Source organism: Chelonoidis abingdonii, chromosome 10 (genome assembly GCF_003597395.2).
Source record: "Chelonoidis abingdonii isolate Lonesome George chromosome 10, CheloAbing_2.0, whole genome shotgun sequence".
Classification (NCBI taxonomy): domain Eukaryota; kingdom Metazoa; phylum Chordata; order Testudines; family Testudinidae; genus Chelonoidis; species Chelonoidis abingdonii.
The window spans coordinates 30,326,218-30,346,669 of record NC_133778.1 but is presented as its reverse complement, the minus strand read 5'-3'; the positions used below and the strand labels follow the sequence as shown (position 1 = coordinate 30,346,669).

The 20,452-nt window shown below is 39.2% G+C and overlaps 1 protein-coding gene across 4 annotated transcripts in view; it reads right to left on the bottom strand.

Moving 5' to 3' along the window:
• Nucleotides 1-20,452, bottom strand: part of CALCRL (calcitonin receptor like receptor) — a 115,713-nt gene that overhangs the window by 25,630 nt on the left and 69,631 nt on the right. For all 4 annotated transcript variants that reach the window (XM_075070067.1, XM_032791252.2, XM_075070068.1 and 1 more), the window contains 6 exons: nt 20,125-20,269; nt 18,560-18,670; nt 17,436-17,548; nt 13,947-14,038; nt 5,572-5,698; nt 1,965-2,118 (listed from right to left, as the gene is read on the bottom strand). In XM_075070067.1, coding sequence (XP_074926168.1) covers nt 1,965-2,118; nt 5,572-5,698; nt 13,947-14,038; nt 17,436-17,548; nt 18,560-18,670; nt 20,125-20,269 — 742 coding nt within the window. The remainder of the gene's footprint in view (nt 1-1,964; nt 2,119-5,571; nt 5,699-13,946; nt 14,039-17,435; nt 17,549-18,559; nt 18,671-20,124; nt 20,270-20,452) is intronic.

Here is a 20,452-nt window from a genome sequence, read left to right as displayed (position 1 = left end):
ATATGCATTTTTAGGCATGTTTCCTTCATTAGTGTAATTCTGTGCAGATTGCTAGACAAGCCCCCTCTAATTCACTGGTGTTTTTGTACATACAGCAGTATGAACAGGCGTGCAATTTTAATGGTTATGTTTTGCTTGTTTTCTGTGTGCTTTGCTGATTTCTAGTACATGGAAAATAACTAGGAAACCAATATTTGCATCAGCCTTGGGAGTCTTATATTTTTTTCACTTCAATCACGCTATGAGTTGCAAAACCATATAGCATTATACAGCAAACATCTTTTGATCCGGTCCAATGTCTGTCCTGTCATATAGAAATGTAGTCCAGCATGTTGTATTATTAGGAAATTTGTACTTGTCTATATAAATAAATCTTATGTCAAATCATAAACAAAAAGGCATTTTAAAAAAGTACAACTCCAACGGTACTGACATTTTCCAGACTGAAAGCTATATTAATGCTTAATGGGATATGCATAAAAGTTCACAATCTCAACAGGGTTAATTAAAATGACTCTAGAATCATTTTTAGTGATCTGTAGTATATGTACCTGAGTATATAAAAATAAAACTATCAGAAAAGAGGTTTAAAATACTTTATTGAATCCCTAATTACTTACATTTTGAACAGTGATTTTCAGTGCCCAATCTGAGACAACATAGAAGGGCCTGATTTTCAGAAACTGATGAGCACCTATGTTCTCAAAATCAGGTCTCTTGAATGTGTCTCAAGATGAGCAACCAAAAGCTGAAGCACACAAAATCACTAGTCACTTCAGAAAATTTTGGCCTAAAAGCTTTGTGCAAATACAGCCAGAAGCCTGAATCCTGACTTTTGTGAAAGCACTATCCCACACTGCCTTAATCTGTCATGTCCAGTTTGTGGTCTTTGATATTGTTCTTTACGTAAGCTCTTTACCTACATTAATTCTCTATTTGCTTTGTGAACAATACAGGTTAAGCGGAACCTCTGGAAAAATAAATGCTTGGCCTTCCCCAATTCAGTTTTGACCCTCCTCCACCCTAGGCATGGTGAGACGTCTCTGAAAACAAACATTCATTCCTGTATAAACATCTTCAAGATGAGAAATAATGAATAATTACTTCATATTGTCTCTTCATAATAAGAGGCGCTTTTCTTTATGCAAAGGAGGAGTCACTTCCTGACTTCTCCAGTACATAATCTGTCTTTCAGCAAAAACAGAAGTATGTGCAAAAAGTTTTGCTAAAACAGTAAGGACGTATTGAATTTCAGAGAAACAAAATTGATCTGATACACATGCTGAAGTACTCGCATATACAGTATTCAGGGCCGGTGCAAGGAAGTTTCGCACCCTAGGCAAAACTTCCACCTTGCGCCACCCCCCCTAGCTAACCCCAGCCCCCATGGCAGCTAACCCAGCCCCCCACTGGGGAGCCCGCCACCCTCGCCCCGCGCGGCAGCTAACCTCACCTGGGGACACTCTCCCCCACTGCAGCAGCTAACCCTGCCTGCGGAGCCCCCCTTTTTGCAGCAGCTAACATTGCCTCGGGACCCCGCCCCAGCTCACCTCGGCTCTGCCTCCTCCACTGAGCACGCTGGGGCCACTCTAATTCTCCTCCCCTCCCAGGCTTGCGGCGCAGATTGGAGGAGACTTAGAGGGCTGTGTGCTCAATGGAGGAGGCAGAGTGGAGGTGATCTGGGGCGAGGAGTGGTTCCCCTGAGTGCTCCCCCTGGTTACTGCGGGTTGCTCTCCCCTGCAGCAGCTCACCTCCACTCCACCTCCTCGCCTGAGCGGGCTTTTAGGTGCCCCCAACAACTAGGCGTCCTAGGCGGCCGCCTAGTTTGCCTAAATGGTTGCACCGGCCCTGACAGTATTAGTTTTATAGATTTAAATTAAAAATGATGGTTCCCTCCCAAAAAAGAAAATCTCAAGGAAAAAGTTTGTTTTTTGTTTTTAAAGAGATCTTATGGAATTACATACCCCAGCCGAGAAGATAATACCACATCAAGTGTTGTTTCTCTGCAAAGACAGCCACCACAATGAGAGTATGCAGATAAATGCCTTCACAAAGCATCCAGAAGTAATGGCAACCAATTAAATACAAGTAAATGAACTGATATACTTTGCAACTAACCTGTGAAAAAAACAAAGAATACAGCTTGAATAATTAGCTTGCAATGGTTCCAGAGAGATTCAATGGCAAGAGGGAAGCATTACTTATTTTGTCACTCTGCTTTTCTGTAAATTTTGCTTTGATATTCATAAGGCAGTACTCAAATTGAGACATATGGATGACTCCACAAAGGAGACTGTGGTTTTATTAACTGACTTGTTTTGAGGGATGGAGACTGAAGGCGTCCAGCACCATGGAGAACATGATGGGCATAGGGAAATTTTTTTAAATGATGAGGTTTTCCCCTCAGAGGATCCTCATGTTGCCAGCACTGATGTAAATTCATCAGTGCAGATAAATACAGATTCCTCAAAGCATTGTGAAAAGTATCTGATGGTAAGTGATATCTTTGGGAAGAAGATCTTTTGATTAGGCCACATTATCCTCTCAGTTACACCAGCAACTCCAGTGGAAACAGTGCATGCAGTGAAAGGAGGAGATTCACCTCCTTAATAGCTCTTAGGATGTTTAGACTTTTGCCCCAGTCATCTCTACAAAACTTAATCCCATATTCCAGAACTAAACCAAGAGTCTAACAGGGTCTAATTTTCCTCTCACATAGTTACACTGGTCTACTTCTACTAAGATACACCAATGTGAATGCCATTAAAATCAAGCCCATGCACATTTTCCTGCTGTATCCTTACAAAGCCAAGTTCCCCAACACGAGTCTGAATCTGGATCATTTCACTAATGACATCGGAGTTGCACCAGTGCAAGCGTGTGACAGGAAAGCCAGTCACTACCTATGAATTTATATTTATTTAGTGATGGAGCATAATCTTAAATTCTTTTGAAATAGTCCAAGCAAAATCCTAAATGTTTTAGAAACCAGTACCTCTCCTGTCCACTGGAAAAAACTCATCTGAGGGTATGTCTACATACTAAATTAGGCTGAATTTATAGAAGTCGGTTTTTTAGAAATCGTTTTTATACAGTCAATTGTGTGTGTCCCCACACAAAATGCTCTAAGTGCATTAAGTCGGCGGACTGCATCCACAGTACCGAGGCTAGTGTCGACTTCCAGAGCATCGCACTGTGGGTAGCTGTGGGTAGCTATCCCACAGTTCCTGCAGTTTCTGCCGCCCATTGGAATTCTGGGTTGAGATCCCAATGCCTGATGGGGCAAAAACAGTGTCGCAGGTGGTTCTGAGTACATGCTGTCTGCCCTTCCCCCTTTCTCTGTGAAAGCAATGGCAGACAATCGTTTTGTGCCTTTTTTCCTGGGTTACCTGTGCAGACGCCATACCACAGCAAGCATGGAGACCGCTCAGCTCACCATCACCACATATCTCCTGGGTGCTGGCAGACATGGGACTGCATTGCTACACAGCAGCAGCTCATTGCCTTTTGGCAGCAGATGGTGCGTGATGACTGGTAGCTGTCATCGTCGTACTCCTGGGTGCTTTTTTAGCCAACCTCAGTGAGGTCGGTCAGGGGACCTGGGCAGATATGGGAGTGACTCAGCCAGGTCATTTCCATCATCTGCCGAGCACCCAGGAGATGACAATGCTAGTGGTTGTACTGCACCGTCTTCTGGTGAGCAGCCAGGAGATGACGATGGCTAGCAATCGTAATGCAGCATCTTCTGTCGAGCACCCAGGAGATGATGATGGCTAGGAGTCTTACTTCACGGTCTGCTGCCAGCCTAAGATGTAAAAGATAGATGAAGTGGATCAAAACAAGAAATAGACCCGATTTGTTTTGTATTCATTTGCTCCTCCCTCCATAAAGTCAACAGCTTGCTAAACCCAGGGTTTTGAGTTCAATCCTTGAGGGGGCCATTCTGTGTGACAGTTGTTTGTGTTTCTCCTTGATGCAAAGCCATCCCTTTTGTTGATTTTAATTCCCTGAAAGCCATGTCATCAGTCACCCCTCCCTCCGTCAGAGCAATGGCAGACAATCATTTTGCGCCTTTTTTCAGCACAGATGCCATAGCACTGGGATCATGGAGCCCACTCAGATCACAGCAGCAATTATGAGCACTATCCACGCACATTATCCTGGAGTATATGCAGAACCAGAACCTGCAAAAGCAAAATCAGGCAAGGAGGTGATGGCAGCATGGTGACGAGAGTGATTAGGATATAGACATGGACATAGACTTCTCGCAAAGTGCAGGCCGGGAAATGTGCCCTGGCAATGTGCCATCATGCTCATGAACTCTGTGTGGTCACCTGTGCTGATCAGCTCGCCGTGCTGGCGAAACAGGAAATGAAATTCAGAAGTTCACGGGCCTTTTCCTGTTTACCTGGCCAGTGCATCTGAGTTGAGAGCGCTGTCCAGAGTGGTCACAATGGAGCACTCTGGGATAGCTCCCGGATGCCAATACCATCAGTTGCGTCCACACTACCCCAAATTTGACCCAGCAAGGCAAATTTCAGTGCTAATCCCCTTGTCGGAGGTGGAGTAAAGAAATTGATTTTAAGAGCCCTTTAAGTAGGAAAAAAGGGCTTCATCATGTGGATGGGTACAGGGTTAAATTGAGGTAACACTGCTAAATTCGACCTAAAATCATAGCGTAGACCAGGCATAAGCTTGGATTCATGGGATTGCTCAGAATAATAATTCCCTTGATAAGCTAAGCAGGCAGCAGCACATGACAGAACTATTTTAATTTATAGCTAGCCTTAGAGTAAATACCAGAAATATCATAATAGCAGAAAAAAAAGTATCTACTGTATGCTAACCAGTAAATTCTCTAGTTGTTACTGCTAAGGAGTGAAATGCAAGGTTAAACAATATTGTACCTGATGATATTTAAATTAAAATATTTTTGACTATTGAAAATGACCATGACTTTTTACGTAAGTGTTCAAAAATGAACAAGGGCGCCACAATCTAGCCCTCGCTACATAAGCCTCGCTAGCTGCCCTGCATTCCCATGAGATAGTGAAGTGTTATTATTCAACTTGAAAGAAGTGGGGGGAGGGGGGCGCGGAACAAAAGCCACAAAGAAAGCAAGTAACAGAGGCAGGTTTAGAACTCAAGGACTTCTTGACTGCCAACCCCAAGACAAATTCAGCCCTGGTATAACTTCATTTAAATCATTCTTCCAGATCATACTGCTTTCCTGACATTATTTTAGTATTGTGTAAGAATACAAGAGATCTATCTGCATGACACACAATACCAAACTGAAATCAGAAATGTAGTCCAATACTATCTATTTAATAAAGATCCATGTGATTTTGAACTCCCTTGCCCTCACAAACCCTAGCTGGCCAAACTGACCAGACATCTGTTGCATTATTTAAAAAATGAATAAATTCTTACTGCAATTGAAAAATGTTAGCTTTGATAGACATGATGTCATGATGTCATGAACAAATGATATCTAATTTATTAATATTTTCCATCACTAAATTTCTTTCCACACAAATCAACAGTGCAGCCAAATCCACTTTCACTTACTGGATTAGTTGCAACTAACTGCTGGTTGTTGACAACTGCCGCCAGCCAAATTATTGTAACGATGGAGTTGCAAATAAAAGAGAAAAACAGATTTTTATGCAGGGTGATCCTTTGGCAACTCAAGCTCCTAGAAAACAGAGACAAGACCAAGTTAATACATATGAGTTCTCAGCCTCATATTAACTATGCTGCCAACTCATTTTAAAATAATAAATTTAATATTGTGAAAAGTAAAGATTTTCTTTATCCTTGATTTTATTTCTATTTGGCTGTATAATGCAAACCAAGTGCAACAAGGTTTATTATGCTTATAAGAAAAGGACTTGCTTTGGAGCAATTGGCTAAAAAATGTTGGAAAAATATGTTTATTTACCATTGCAAGGTGATATTTTATTCCATGCCAAATTATTTTTAAAAGTACCTAGGCCACATAACCATTAGGCTCCCCTTCCTCCCACCCTCCAGAGCCAGGGGCCTGTGAGTGTGTGAAAAGGGAGAGAATCACCACAATACGAATCTCCACCTCTTGCACCCTCAGTGCAGGAGCTGAGCATAATGGGACTCCTAGTACTACAGGACCGCAAAGACTCTGTACAGAGTGAGCACCACTCTTAGCACTAGCCTCTGCAAAAGATGTAAAGGAAGAGTTGCGGCCTTTGGGAAAATGTCACTGGAAGTCGAGGAAGTTCTACAATGGCCTAAAACTACATCTACTTACAGTGGCTTGTAGAGTACATGTAGCTACATGCTGCAGTGAAAGTCTCTGGCAGCAGGGAAAGGCTCTGGTAATGGGATGGAATTGTGGCTACATGCTGCAGTACAGCCCTATCCACCTGCCCTCCTTTTATTGGGACGACCATCGTGTTAATTGACAGAGAGAAATTCTAACTGAAAAGGGAGAATCTATCATGAACAACTCCAATTACTTTTCACTGTTACAATTACATTCACGCCAGTGAATGCCAAGTCTGAAAGTATCAGGAAAAGGGGGAAACCCCCCGCTGTCTAGTCTTTACAGACAGCACACCAAGAAAAACTAAAATCTGGACAAACATTGCTCAATATTTGAGCCAGGAAGATGATACAGATTAATATAATAATGTTTTCATAGCAATGTATTTACAGTTTTGAGGTACAGTGACTGGCAATCTCTTGAAGACATGCGAGACGTAGGAAGAAAGGAAAAAGCAAAGTAGAAAGTCACCAGTATGGTTAGATAGGTGTATTTTATGCCTGTTCAAGGCATACTGTAAAGATCTGCATTATAAAATTATGATTATGTGTTCACAATTTTTGCTCAGGCACCAGAAGGGAGTAGGAAGCTTCCCACAGGTAAACAGAGCTGACCATAAAGGAACCCATGCCGGTTAAGGTTAATTCTACATGTGTGGTGACAGAATATAGACACTGCAAGCCCAGCGAGAATGGGTATAAATAGAAGTGTAGACAGCAAGCCACAACTTAGGCGAGTAGAACAGAGTAGAATGTCCTACATGACTGAACTCTAAGGTATATACCCTACACATCTCTCTATAGTGCCGCCACATGTTATGCTGCTATTTTTAGCAGTGTAGTGTCTTGCTGCCAGAGCCTTTCACCACTTCAGTGAAAGGCTCCGGCAGTAGGAAAAGGCTCTAGGAGGGTAGAGGCAGTGGAGAATGGCTCTGGTACCTCCCTACTGGAGCCTGTCACTACTGCATGTTGCTACACACCACAGTGGACACAGCCTGCCTTTCGCTGTGGTGTGTAGCTGCATGCTGCTGCAAGGGTAGGCAAGGCTAGTCATTAAGGACCAGATTGTGGAGACCTTGTTCAAGCTGAGTACCACCTTACTCCACATGCAGTCTCAATGAAGTCAGTGGGACCACACTTGAGGAGAAAGCAGCTAATTCACATGAGGAAGGATGTTAGAATCTGGCCCCAATGATTGGCAAAGGTTAATCTTCTGGAAAAAATATAGATAGAAAAAGCACAAATCACACAATGCAGCTATGAATATGAATGAAGTAGGAAATTATATTCTATTTGGTCTTCTCTAGATATAATTTAGTTTTTGTCTTTGGGATTTAATTCCTGAAGAACATGCAGGTTTGACTATGAATGTATATAGAAATGACTCCAGACTAGAACTGATAGTTATATGCAAAATGAGTCATGAACAACTCCGGGATTCTGTGCCTGCTTATTGTCAAGACCTCAATGCAAAGGCAAGGAAAAACATGTACAACTTATGAGGCCATCTGTCAGGGTCATCCAACAGCTGTTCCCGTTGAATATTCAGCACACCCACCCACACCCCTGCACCCTCTCCCACCCATGCATGAAAGGAACATAGGACAAGAAACAAGAAAGCAAGACTGATGACATTTAAAAAGGAAGAAAAGACTCTTTCAGCAATAAATAGGATTCCTTCCTAATCCTCTACCCCTCCGCACCCCTTCTCCACACTGTTTTTGTTACTGATATAATGGCTTTTAATAATTCCTTCTTATATTATGATCTAAGTGTTATTTAAGGGTCTATCACTAGCCTTACCCTCATGAAATAAAATTTGGTTTGCACTGATCTATGGCACTCCATGAAATACATTTCTTTGATGTCTGTGGATAAATACAGGGTAACATTTTCAAAAGTCCCTAAATGATATAGGACCAGATTTTTAAAGGTATTTATGCCCCTAAAGAAGCAGATAGGTGTCTCTTGTGATTATTAAAAGCATTTAAATGAGTTGGGCCTTTGACTTTCAATGGGATTTAAGCACCTAACTGCCTTAGGAGCTTTTTAAAAAAAATTCCAGTAGGAATCTGCCTTGTTAAGTGCTAAAATACCCCTGTAAATCTGGCCCTTTGAAAGCCTAGGTTCCACTGACTTTCAATGGGATTTATGCTCAAAAATGCCTATAGCACTTTTCAAAATGGGATTTAAGCATTTTTGAAAATGTTATCCAATATGACATATACAGGATCAGGCAGTATCTCTGAAAATAGTCTTCCTGCCTTGTAACACAAGAACAAGGGGACGTTCAGTGAAATTGAAAAGTGGCAACTTCAAAGCTGATTTTTTTTTTCTTTATACAATCCATAATATGGCTCTGGAACACTCTGCCAAAAGTTTAGCAAAAATCAAAAAGAGACTGGGCATTTATATAGATAACAAGACTATCCAGAGTTATAATAGCTAATGCTGACATTTTTTGGGAAGGGATATAAAACCATCTGCTTTAGGATTTAAACCAGTCTCTACCAGGATCTAGCATGAAACCTTCATGAGGGACAGATTATCCCATATCTATCTTCTATAAGGTTTCCTGCACCTTTTTTCTGAAGCATCTACAGCTGGCCACTGTTGGAGATAGCATATTAGGCAAGCCAGACCACAGGTCTGATCCAGCACAATAATGTCTCTGTTTCTATGTCTAATTGATTTTTCCTCTTTCTTCCTCCAAATCCTTTCCCTCCCTCCCTGTGCCTGTTGTTCTTGTAAGCTGTCACTTGCCCCATCCTTTCTCTGCCCTGTCTTTATTTGAAATCTTTCTTAAGAGCTGGTTTAGCAGGTAGTTTATATGATACACAAGTAAGATGTGTGTGTGGGGGGGGGGGAGGGGGGTACTTCAAGAGACTCAGTTTACAGACCCTCTGATTTTCATTCACAGGTCCTTTTCTAAAACTGCACCAGCTTTGTGCAGCTAGTTCACACAACACACAAGTACAGTATGTGTATACTATCAGCTTAGAGCCATGGGAAAACCAGAAAGTTGAACCAGTACAAGAAGTTGCACTGGGCGGTCAAAAATAGAACTTGAAACCCACAAAGGGATTGGTTCTATATTTAGAATCCAAAATATTTCAGTGGATTCTAAAGTCAATGAAGTGAGTTATCCAAAAAAATTGTAGCTATGACATAACTTTTCATACAGAAAATACAAAACCTCCAAACCCGTTGTTTCCCATATGATATCTGCTGGACTACAGTTTATTAAAATATTTTTAGTGCTGCTTGGAAAACACTCTTCTCCATGGAAAATTTAAACTTTTTTGTCAAAAACCTAAAACATTTTGGTTTTTGATTGAATGAAAGTTTTTGCAGAAAGTATCTGCTTTCTCCAAAAGTTTTGATTTTTCAGCTGAAAATCAAAAAGTTTTAGGTTTTTGACAAAAAAGTTTACATTTTCCATGGAGAAGTGTGTTTTCCAACCAGCACTAAAAATATTTTAATGAACTGTAGTCCAGCAGATATCATATGGGAAACAAGATTTAAAATAAAGAGAGGGCAGAGAAAGGATGGGGCAAGTTATCTATATAAATGCCCAGTCTCTTTTTAAAGTCTAAATTTTCCGTGGAGAAAAGTGTTTTCCAGCCAGCATTAAAAATAGTTTAATGAACTGCAATCTAGTAGATATCAAAGAGGAAACAATGTTTCCACTAAAAAGCATAAATATATTGGAAACACAGAATTCCAAATATACTCCCACACAACAATAAAAAAGCTCCATCTGTTAAAGCCATGAATTACCTTAATAAATATCAGCCGATATATAACATATCCTAGAATTAGGCTAGATCCTCAAGCATTTTTATACGACTAAAAATACTATACAGGATCTGTGCATGTATCCAATGAGAACATTTTGTAGAGGTCTTTCCTCAGCTCCCTTTAAACTTTGCAATTTCCCTTTGTATCCCAGTTTAACCACAGACTAGAAATTGTGGTTTGTGGGTCTGGATTTTTTCCATGTCATTCTCTAAGGAGATGGGATCTTTCTAGTAAAGAAACCATTGCCTTAGAGAATCAGACAAACATAACATTCTTACAGTTTACTTCAGTAATAGCAATGCAAACCACCCGGCTTTGTTGTAAACAGTGATAGTATTGTCACAAGCTGAGATGAAATTGGCTTGGATTTCTATTTTAAACAGTGAAAATCAAGCTTTAATATGACTGTAGTTTCAAATCACTTCCAAATTTGTTTAAAAACTCAATGCCCAAACATTTTTTTCACAGCTTTTGATTTTCAATCTGTTAAAACACATTATGAGTTTTAGAGCAGCAGCAAAACCCTCTCTGTGCCAAGTGAAACAACTGTTGACACTCACAGGTTCTTCATCAGTCTATTTTATTCAATACTGAACAACTTAAAAAAAAAGGCTCCAAAACATAGTTCTTACTGAAGAATTATAAGTTACACTCACGTACATACAATTTTACTGTCTTCATGAGAAGCAGAAGGATCATGAACACTGCGGCTTAAGGCTAAGATATCCAACTGTCTAATGGTTTGGGTGCCCAACCTGAAACACTATGTAAGGGCCTACATTTTCAGAAAATGCTGAACACCTGCCTTAATAGTGTCTCATTTGGGCTATCAAATGTTGATGCACCAAAAATTGATAGTGAGTGTTGAAAATCTTAGTCTAAATCTTGAAAAATTGGAGGTTCACTGTATTTATTTGGATATACCTAAAAGATGGTTTTGCATATAATTGTCAGTTGCCTACCGCCCTTATTGGCCTAACCCAGGCCAAACGAAGTGACTAGAAGTATTTGGATGAGATTTTGATCAGCCCCTATGTTTCCAATTAACTATTAGCCTACTCAGGGATAAGATAAGATAAATCAAAAATTGAACGGATGAGAGAGAAAGAGAGATTATAACTTTTAATTAGCCAGCTGAAGGTTCATATTTATCATTAAAATAACAATTAATAGGTGTAATGTTTACTACCCTAATTAGCCCTGTTGTCTTTGATGAGATTACACACAGTAGAAAGTCTTGCAAGGTCTTGGAACAAATTTTGAAAGAGAAAGTAGTTAAGAACACAGAGGTAAACAGTAAGTGGGATAAAATACAACATGGTTTTACAAAAGGTAGATTGAGGCAGACTAATCTGATTTCCTTCATTGAGAATATAACTGATTTTTTAGACAAAGGAAATGCAGTAAATCTAATCTACCTGAATTTAGGTATGGCATTTGATACAGTTCCCCATGGGAAATTATTACTTACATTGGAGAAGATGGGGATTAATATGAGAATTGAAAGGTAGATAAGCAACTGGCTAAAGGGGAAACTACAACAGCTCATACTGAAAGGTGAACTGTCAGGCTGGAGGAAGATTACTAGTAGAGTTCCTCAAGGATCAGTCTTGGGACCAATCTTATTTAACATTTTTATTAATGACCTTGGCACAAAAAGTAGGAATGTGTTGATAACATTTGTGGATGACACAAATTTGGGCGGTATTGCCCATATGGAGAAGGACCAGAATATCATACAAGAAGGTCTGATGACCTTGAAAACTGGAGTATTTGAAGGAGAATGAAATTTAATAGTGCAAAGTAGTGGATTTAGGGATTAACAACAAGAATTTTTTGCAATAAGATGTGGACTTATCAGTTGGAAGTGACAGAATAAGAGAAAGAAATGGTGTATTGGTTGAACACAGGATGACTATGAATCACTAATGTGATGCAACTGTGAAAAGGGCTAATGCAATCCTAGGATGCATCTGGAGAGGTACTTCCAGTAGAGACAGGGAAGTGTTAATATCATTATACAAGGCACTGGTGAGACCTCATCTGAAATACGATGTGCAATTCTTGTCTCTCATGTTTAAGAAAGATGAATTCAAACTGGAACAGGTGCAGAGAAGAGCTACTTGGATGATCAGAGGAATGGAAAACCTACCTTTTGAGAGGAGACTCAAACAGCTTGGCTTGTTTAACCTAACCAAAAGAAGGCTGGGAAGAGATATGATTGACTCTATAAATATATCAGAGGGATAAATACCAGCGAGGGAAAGGAGTTATTTAAGTGAAGCACCATTTAAGTGGTCACAAGAACAAATAGATATAAAATGGCCATCAATAAGTTTAGGCTTGAAATTAGACAGTTTTCTAACCATTAGAGGAGTGAAGTTCTGGAACAGCCTTCCAAGGGGAGTAGTGGGGGCAAAAGACATATCTGGCTTCAAGATTAAGCTTGATAGGTTTATGGAGGGGATGATATGATGCAACTGTCAACAATGGCATGTAGCCAGTCTGCGACTGCTAGTAACAAATATCTCCAATAGCCAGTGATGGGATATTCAATGGGGAGCGCTCCGAGTTACTACAGAGAATTCTTTCCCAGGTATCTGGCTTCTGCATCTCACTATATTTGGGGTTAAGAAGGAATTTTCTCCTAGGTCAAATTATCAGACACCCTTGGATTTTTTTGCCTTCTTTTGTAGCATGGGACATGGGTAACTTTCAGGTTTAAACTAGGGCTGTCAATTAATCACAGTTAATGCCTGTGATTAACTGAAAACAAAATTAACACATTTATTTTTCAACATGTTAATTGCATACCTCTGGGCAGAGAGGGAGGAATCTGATAGTGTCTGGTCAGGTGCAGTAACTACCAGTGGATGGGAGGAGAAGAGAAGAAGAAAGACGAAGTGGCTCCCATCCCAGCTCCAGCAGACAGGTAGTGATCCTGACCCCAACCTGCCTGGCTGCCTGGGCTTGGTATGGAGGACAGGGATTTATGCCAAAGTATCTTTATTATTTTGAGTATCTTGCTGTTCAGTACTCACCTTCCTTTAGCTGTAGGTCTAGGAATGTCCTCTGGTCCCTCTGAACTAGCTCATTAAATGCTTTAAGATGGAGCAGTCCCACAGTGTAACAGCTGCCAAGTAGTGTTTATTAGCTCATTACACTAAAGGGTCAGGTCAGCAGGACCAGAGGAGAATTTCCCAGGCTCATGCCTGAAGAAACCATTGGCCAGCCAGACACCATTTGAAACTTCAAGCCAATCAGGGATAGTCAGTGATGTTTCCTTACTGTAGCGCAGGATTGCAACAAAAGCTGGAATGGGTGACAGAGTATTTGGTCACCTGACAGTAAAAAAAAAAATTCACCTGGCCAATTATTACTGATACCTGTGTCATCCATAATTCGGTGTATATATTCCTATAATCGATGCCAAGAAGAAAAAGAAGAGATGAGAATGCAGAGAGTGGCGTATAAAACCAGAGATAGGACAGTTACTCTAGATAATTCAAAAGAATGTCATCCTTAATTATTTTCTTAATTATTCACCTTAATCAGGCACTAGTTCCAGAAGACAATAATCAACATGATTTATTTCTTTTCCCTGCTCATACCCTTTACCTTCTTAGGTTTCTGGAAAATAGGAGAATTTTCCTTCCTATTATGATATACCTTTGAATGCTAAGACATTCAATGATCCAAACTCATATAGTCAATTTGGATCCTCTACCCAACCCTTATTAACATTTTAGGGTATCAGGTATTTCAAATTGCCTGATTACCCAGGATTATTGTAGCCAAAGGAGTCTGCTGAAAGATGCAAAAACATTTTTAAATATACTTACTTAAAATAAAAGAATATGCCAAGGGAAATCAAAAGTGATGCAATTGAAAGACCATGCCCGATGATGGCCAGATAATACAAATTCAGGGCTGTCTGCAATAAAGTAACAAAATAAAAAACACATTATGAGCAATATAAAAATACTATCAATAAAAGCACACTCCAGCAGACCCCTGTTACATGTAGAACTGTAATGGATTAAGAAAATGAAAAATATTATAGATCAATAGTGATTCAGCCCTAGAGGCCCTGTGATTAACTCTAAGAGGATCCTAAGCCACTGAAGACTCTCTCTCCATATAGTAAGTAACATTAGTAGCAGTCATGTTTAATACTCATTGTATATCAGTTAATGTGTCATTTTAAAACAGACACTCCTAAGTCTTTCTTGTGCATTTACGTAGTCCCAGCTATTTATGTTACTCTGCTAGGAACATTCATGGCTAAAGGTTGATTCATCCAATAATGCTGCTCCTCTGCAAAGCAGAAATTGATGTGTTTTGGAGAAGCATTTATGTAATCCTTTCATGTGGAACTCTTGTAGGAGTGGGTTTTTCTAATCATTTGAAAGACATTTCCTTCCAAACAGGACCTATATTTGCCATGTTGGAACTTCAGCTTTCAATCAGCATTCCAGGAAGAGCATGAAATAAATTAATGATAACTCAAAAATAGCTGCAATTAAACTTGTGTCTTAAATCTGTCTTCAGCAAGCCACATTAAAGAACTTTGAAAAATTAGGCAGTAAAGAAAATACTGTAAAATATACACTTATAAAGAGCAGTTTAAGGAACAGTTGGCAACATATAATGTATCTTCATTAATAATCTGAAGTAAGCAGCACATTAAACACTACCACCACTTTGAATTACCTAATGGTTTCCAGTCAAGATCATTAATATTATAAACATCCAGTTATTGAATTTAACCTCACAAAAACACCTATAATGCAGTAAGTCTTCCTATCCTCATTTTGCGTAAATGGAAATGCAGGCATAGAGGGCAAAATCCTCTCCACCTGCATACAGCCCAAATAACTGGGTTCTGTGTGAGGAATTGAGATGAGAAATCCACAAGACTAGGGCATCAGACTATAGTGCAGATTCCTGACTTCCACAGACTCAGTTAAAACCTTTGGCCTAGAATATCCACCATTGGTACAGTTGTGTAGGATGTTAAAGCTACAGGACTTATGTAAATAGATTCTGTGTGGTCTACTAACAGTCTCACTGAACAAGGCAAAGATGCATAGTCCTACATGATGAAATTTCTTTATTTTTACTCTTCTTTTTAAAAAATGTAGGAAATTCAATTCAAACCAACATTAAAATAATGTTATGGATGCAAAATGAAACACTCTGAAATTTGGAAGTGTCAAAACTAAAGTTGTCCATGCAATTTTAACTCTGGTGACAACACTGAATGATATGATGGCATGCTTTTTTCTCTCTCGTTCAGTGGATAATTTTGGATGATGGAGGAGGTATAAATCTAGAAGATTTATGCCTAATTTAGTGCCAACACTGAGTGGCGTGCGGTAGTGTGGGAATGGGACTACTCATAGACTAGTAAGTATAAAAAATAAATAGTGAACATCCGCCACCTTTACTGGACAGCTCCTAAGCTGCCTACTGAGTGAGCCATGAAAACATTGTATACTATCATGTATACTATCATAGTATATTTGTGCCACCAAGTAAGCAACTGCACACTCTTTTAAAGTAGGTTTTTGTATGGAATAATAATACAAGTCAGAGCTGAGGGATGTTGGCAGAGCTATCTGACGGAAGCTTGCACGTCTTATTATTTACAGTAAAGACCCTGGATGGCTCTGGAGCAGCTTATTTGGCTAATCTTCTCTATATTTCCAGCCACATTTTAGTGAAAATGAAGTTATGATGTTTGTTCCATTCACAAACTAAATTAGAAAAGTGCATTCTCATTATTTGAGGCAAAATTAAAGAAACGTGCTCATTAGAGACTTTAGCTGTTTTTCAGTGTGAATGATTGTTCAGTACTCTGAGCTATGATAGAAATACAGATTGTTATCATCACTTGCCTTCAATATTAGTACAAGCCACTACCACTGATCCCCTCACTCTTTTGAAGACTAAATTCATTCAGAAACTGACCCACTATAGCTTTTCAAGTTCTATTCCTTGGGCACTTTACAGTTTCATATATTTTTCTGTTTGTTACTTGTCTTCATTTTGACTGTTAATTTAAAAAACAAAAAACAAAAACTATAAGCAGCTGTATCTCTTTCAGCTGAGGGAACATTTTCCTTTATCTGTGATGCCACTAGATATCACGGCATAGCTCAAAGATAGACAATAGATGGCATTTTAATAAACTGTTTGTTTCTATTACTGAGTATAAATATGCTGTGCTTCTGTTGTCGGATTTCTAATTGACATCTCCAAACTCCAGTGAAGTCTACAGAAATTCCATCTTTGTAACAGACACCATGCATTGTGGCCTGATTGTTCCTCCAGATCCACATGCACAAATGAAGACTTCCATATACAGATCTGTCCTTGCCTGAATGGATGATAAAGCATGAGTTGTTCAATCCTTGGACCCTGTAAATGGCTGTCTGTGGGAGCCAGAACAAGTGCCTTGGGCAGGGAAGGCAGTAATGTGTCCATCCAAAACCACATGGAGAGCTTCTCCAGATTTTTAAATTTTTGAAAATTTTTGATGAAAGAAAGGAACAATTTTTTTTTACTAAAACTAATGTGAACCAGCTCGGCTCAGGAGTTACTCCATCTTGGAGACACATTAATGACATCTATGCACTTGCTGGTAGGGAAATTGCTGTCATTATGACTGCACTGGATGGACCATATCGTTGGCAGATTCTTCTGAAATCTGCATCCCTGTTGGAGATCTATGGAGTTCTAGGCCTTTCTTCCACTTGTGGGTAGGACCAATTCTGAAGAAATTCAGAGCAAAGATTTGAAGAGAATCTCTTCAAACTTTTCTTCCCTCTTTGCACACATGCTTGTGCTAGCTCAAGTGGAAACAGTAGTGTAGGCAGGGTAGTGCAGACAGTGGAGGCACAGCTTAGCCATTCTAAATAAGTACCCATAGAGTTCTGGTGGATTTGTACTTGGCATGGCTAAGCTGTGCCTACATTGCCTGTGCTAGCACAGCTACACTACTATTTGTACTTGTAGTTATGCACACCACTAGCTTGCAGTGTAGAGGTATCTCCAGAGTAACGTTATATACTTCAAGCTGCTCTAAAACTGGTTAAGTCCGAATCCAGCCCTTTGAGTCTGCTTAGCCTGCTTTCTTCTCTTGTTGCCTCTCTAAATTGCTGTCCCCGCTTCTAAATGCATTGTAAGAACACAAGGGAATTATGTGGCTATGAAAAAACTAGTATTTTAATGATGGTCAATTTTGCTGGTATTTGAGGTTTCATCAAGACTGTTACAAACTTTTCAAATGAGCTTCCTATCCCGGGTAACATGCATTCCTCTCCTACCTTTACTTTTTCATGTGTACGGATATTACACTGGGTGTAGTTTGTCCATGTTCTGTTGCTTTCAGGATGTTTAAACCAGTTTCCATCTTGGTCACAAATCTTTGTAACTTTTTCTTTAACCAGCCAAAATGGGGAAGAAAAAGCAAGCAAAAAAAAGAAAAGAAAAGAAAAGAAAAGAAAAAAAAAGTCAGTACTCAATGTCTGTTTCTCCATCTCTAGTATTTCATAGCCTATAAAAACTGGCAAAGGACAGACAGCTTTATTAGTGTGAAGAGAGAGCTTTCTTACATTAATACGAGTTTTGAGAACCTGGTAGCCATTGTATTTGCTTGGCAAAGGCAAGCAAACAAAAATCCCCCCGCCCCCATCCTTCAATCTAATTACTCTAAAACTGTATCACATAAGCTATTAGAGAAGTAGATGGCATGATAAGAAGATTTAAAGGTCTTATGTGACAATCAGGGATCTAAATTAAAAACTGACATTTTAGTCTAATAAATAGGAGAGAAAAGAAAATGTCATGAGAGATATTGCTTATAATGTTGACAGTCACTGAAGAAATTGCTTTATCTGTGAATGCTTTACTGCCAATGCCGAGCCAAATAGTCCAAGGCATGAAAGGGCATTGGGAGACCCCAAACACAACAGAATCACTCCGGTTTATGACATTCTCATGACCACAGAGGGCATGTTTCAGTTAAGAAAATAGGTCAAGGTTGACCATGGAAGGAACGTAGTTAACTGTGATCAGCTGAATTTGAGGTAAAAGGTATTAACATATGTCTACATGTTAGGGAAACATTCTGAGTTAACTAACACGTTAACAAACCTTGCACTACCCTCAACTTTTTTTTCTAATCTATACAGCCTTGCAAGGGCAATTATCAGTGTGGTGGTGCAGTGGGGAGTGTTCTGCCAGTGGGGGTGTGTGGCCAGTGGACCTGGGCAAGGAGCAGGTGCATACATCCAGTAGGTGTGCAATAACATGGAACCTTTTGTAGTAGCAGCTGCCAAGGAGCTGAGCCATTGATATGTGCTTGGTGGTTAGATCAAGAAGAAGATTAAATCACCCCCACATGCCATTTAGCCAAACAAAACTGGCATACAAGTTCATACACGTTTACCTGATGGGTTAAAGTCCTGAAAGTAGTCAGGACAGCGTTGTACTGATATGGTTCCTGCTGCAGCATCATTCCAACACAACCAACCATCCCATGTTCTGTTACAGTAAGGACCTGCACAAATGTAGAGAAATCAGATAATAAAGTTTGATGCCACATTCACAAAAGCCTTACAATAATTAGATGTAAAATCTGGAAGTGAGCATATAAACCAAATAATTTCTCTAACAGTAATCCCAGGTCTTTTACATGTAGCTTTTAAATCTTCAACACAGAACAAAAGTATTTCAATCAAAAGCAAACTTCTTTTCTTGAATAAAAATCTTAAAGCAACGATTTGGAATGAGCTTTTAAAGGATGAAGTAAAATCTTTGCCAAAATATGTTAATTAAAATTCTGTCTGCTCCGATGATAAGAAGAGTGCCTTTATTTGGAAGTACATTTCTTTCATTAAGATGTATTTAAAATGTGTCATCATTCACCATAACTGTGACTACAAAGGCCTAATCTGCACTTTATACTCAATGCCAGGTCTAGAGTAGAGCTACGCAGATAGTCACAGTCCTGAGACCCGAGTGACTGAACTAACCAGTTTAAATTGGAATAATCTATGTTAGGATAAAGAATAAACTTGTAAAGACCATTTCCTTTCTTTTATTTATACAGCAGAGCTATACAATATGCCACACAGCCATGTGAAGCTACAGATCTATATGAGTTATTTTTATTTTTAAACTGCATAAACATTTGTCTTGACTATAGATGATAATTTAATCAGGAGAAAAAGAATCAGTGTAAAATCTCTTTTCTCCCACCTTCTAAGATTCCAGTGTTTTTTAAAAAAGATTTTAAAAGGGAAAGTGAATAATTCCATCTTGAATATTTTCATGAGTTCCTGTAAGCTGTTTGTGTCGAAAGTGGATTATTTTTTAAAAGGCAAAGAATATTTCTGGGACCCAGAAGTTAGAAGAAAGCAAGGATGCTCCAATATGTGAACATTTCCAGTTAAGTATTTATATCACCTGTTTAACATGAAGATGCTTTCACTGTTCCTAAGGACATGAAACAGCTGGCCCAGAGGGGTTGAAGTACCTATAATACCTCTAGGTGAATAAACTTTCTTCATTTATCTGGGCAGGAATTAAATAGTTAGTAATCCATATTTATAAATAAAACATTAGGTCTGCAGGCAGTGGTGTTTTGGGTAGCTAACATACTGCTGCACCTTTCCATAGCAATTAAATATTCTTCCTCACTGCTAAGGAAAAATCACATGCATGTCTTCCTGAAAGTTACAGAAATGCAATTCGTGTTATAGACCAAAAAAGTTACTAATAAGACAAGGAAGGAGGAGGACTTTAAAGTTCCTTAGTTACACAGTTAAAATCTATTGTCTACTTCCTCTAGGTACTGCTTCTTCGATTATAAATTCTCTGGATTAGGGGCCATCCATCCATCCATCTTTCTTTCTTGTTCTGTGTTTGTACATCACCTAGCACAACAGGACTCTAATCCATTAGTCCTAGGTACTATGGCAATTCAAATAATAAATAAGAAAAACCATTTACCTTCTTTACTACGAATAGGATCTTGTGTAATTTTCTGATAGCATTCATACTGTGCTGTCATAATTTTATTCCTAGTCACACTCAAATGAGTGTAGTCTTGTGTCACATTTTGATTCTGCTCATTTGGTATAGCAATGGCAAAAAACTAGGAAGAAAACGAGATTTAAAAATACATATATAGGAAAGTTATCATTGTTTTCACAGTACTTTTTTCTGTAACCGCTACACTGGATCTTTTTCCAGAGGGGTAGCTGTGTTAGTCTGTATCAGCAAAAACAACGAGAGTACTTGTGGCACCTTAGAGACTAACATATTGATTTGGGTATAA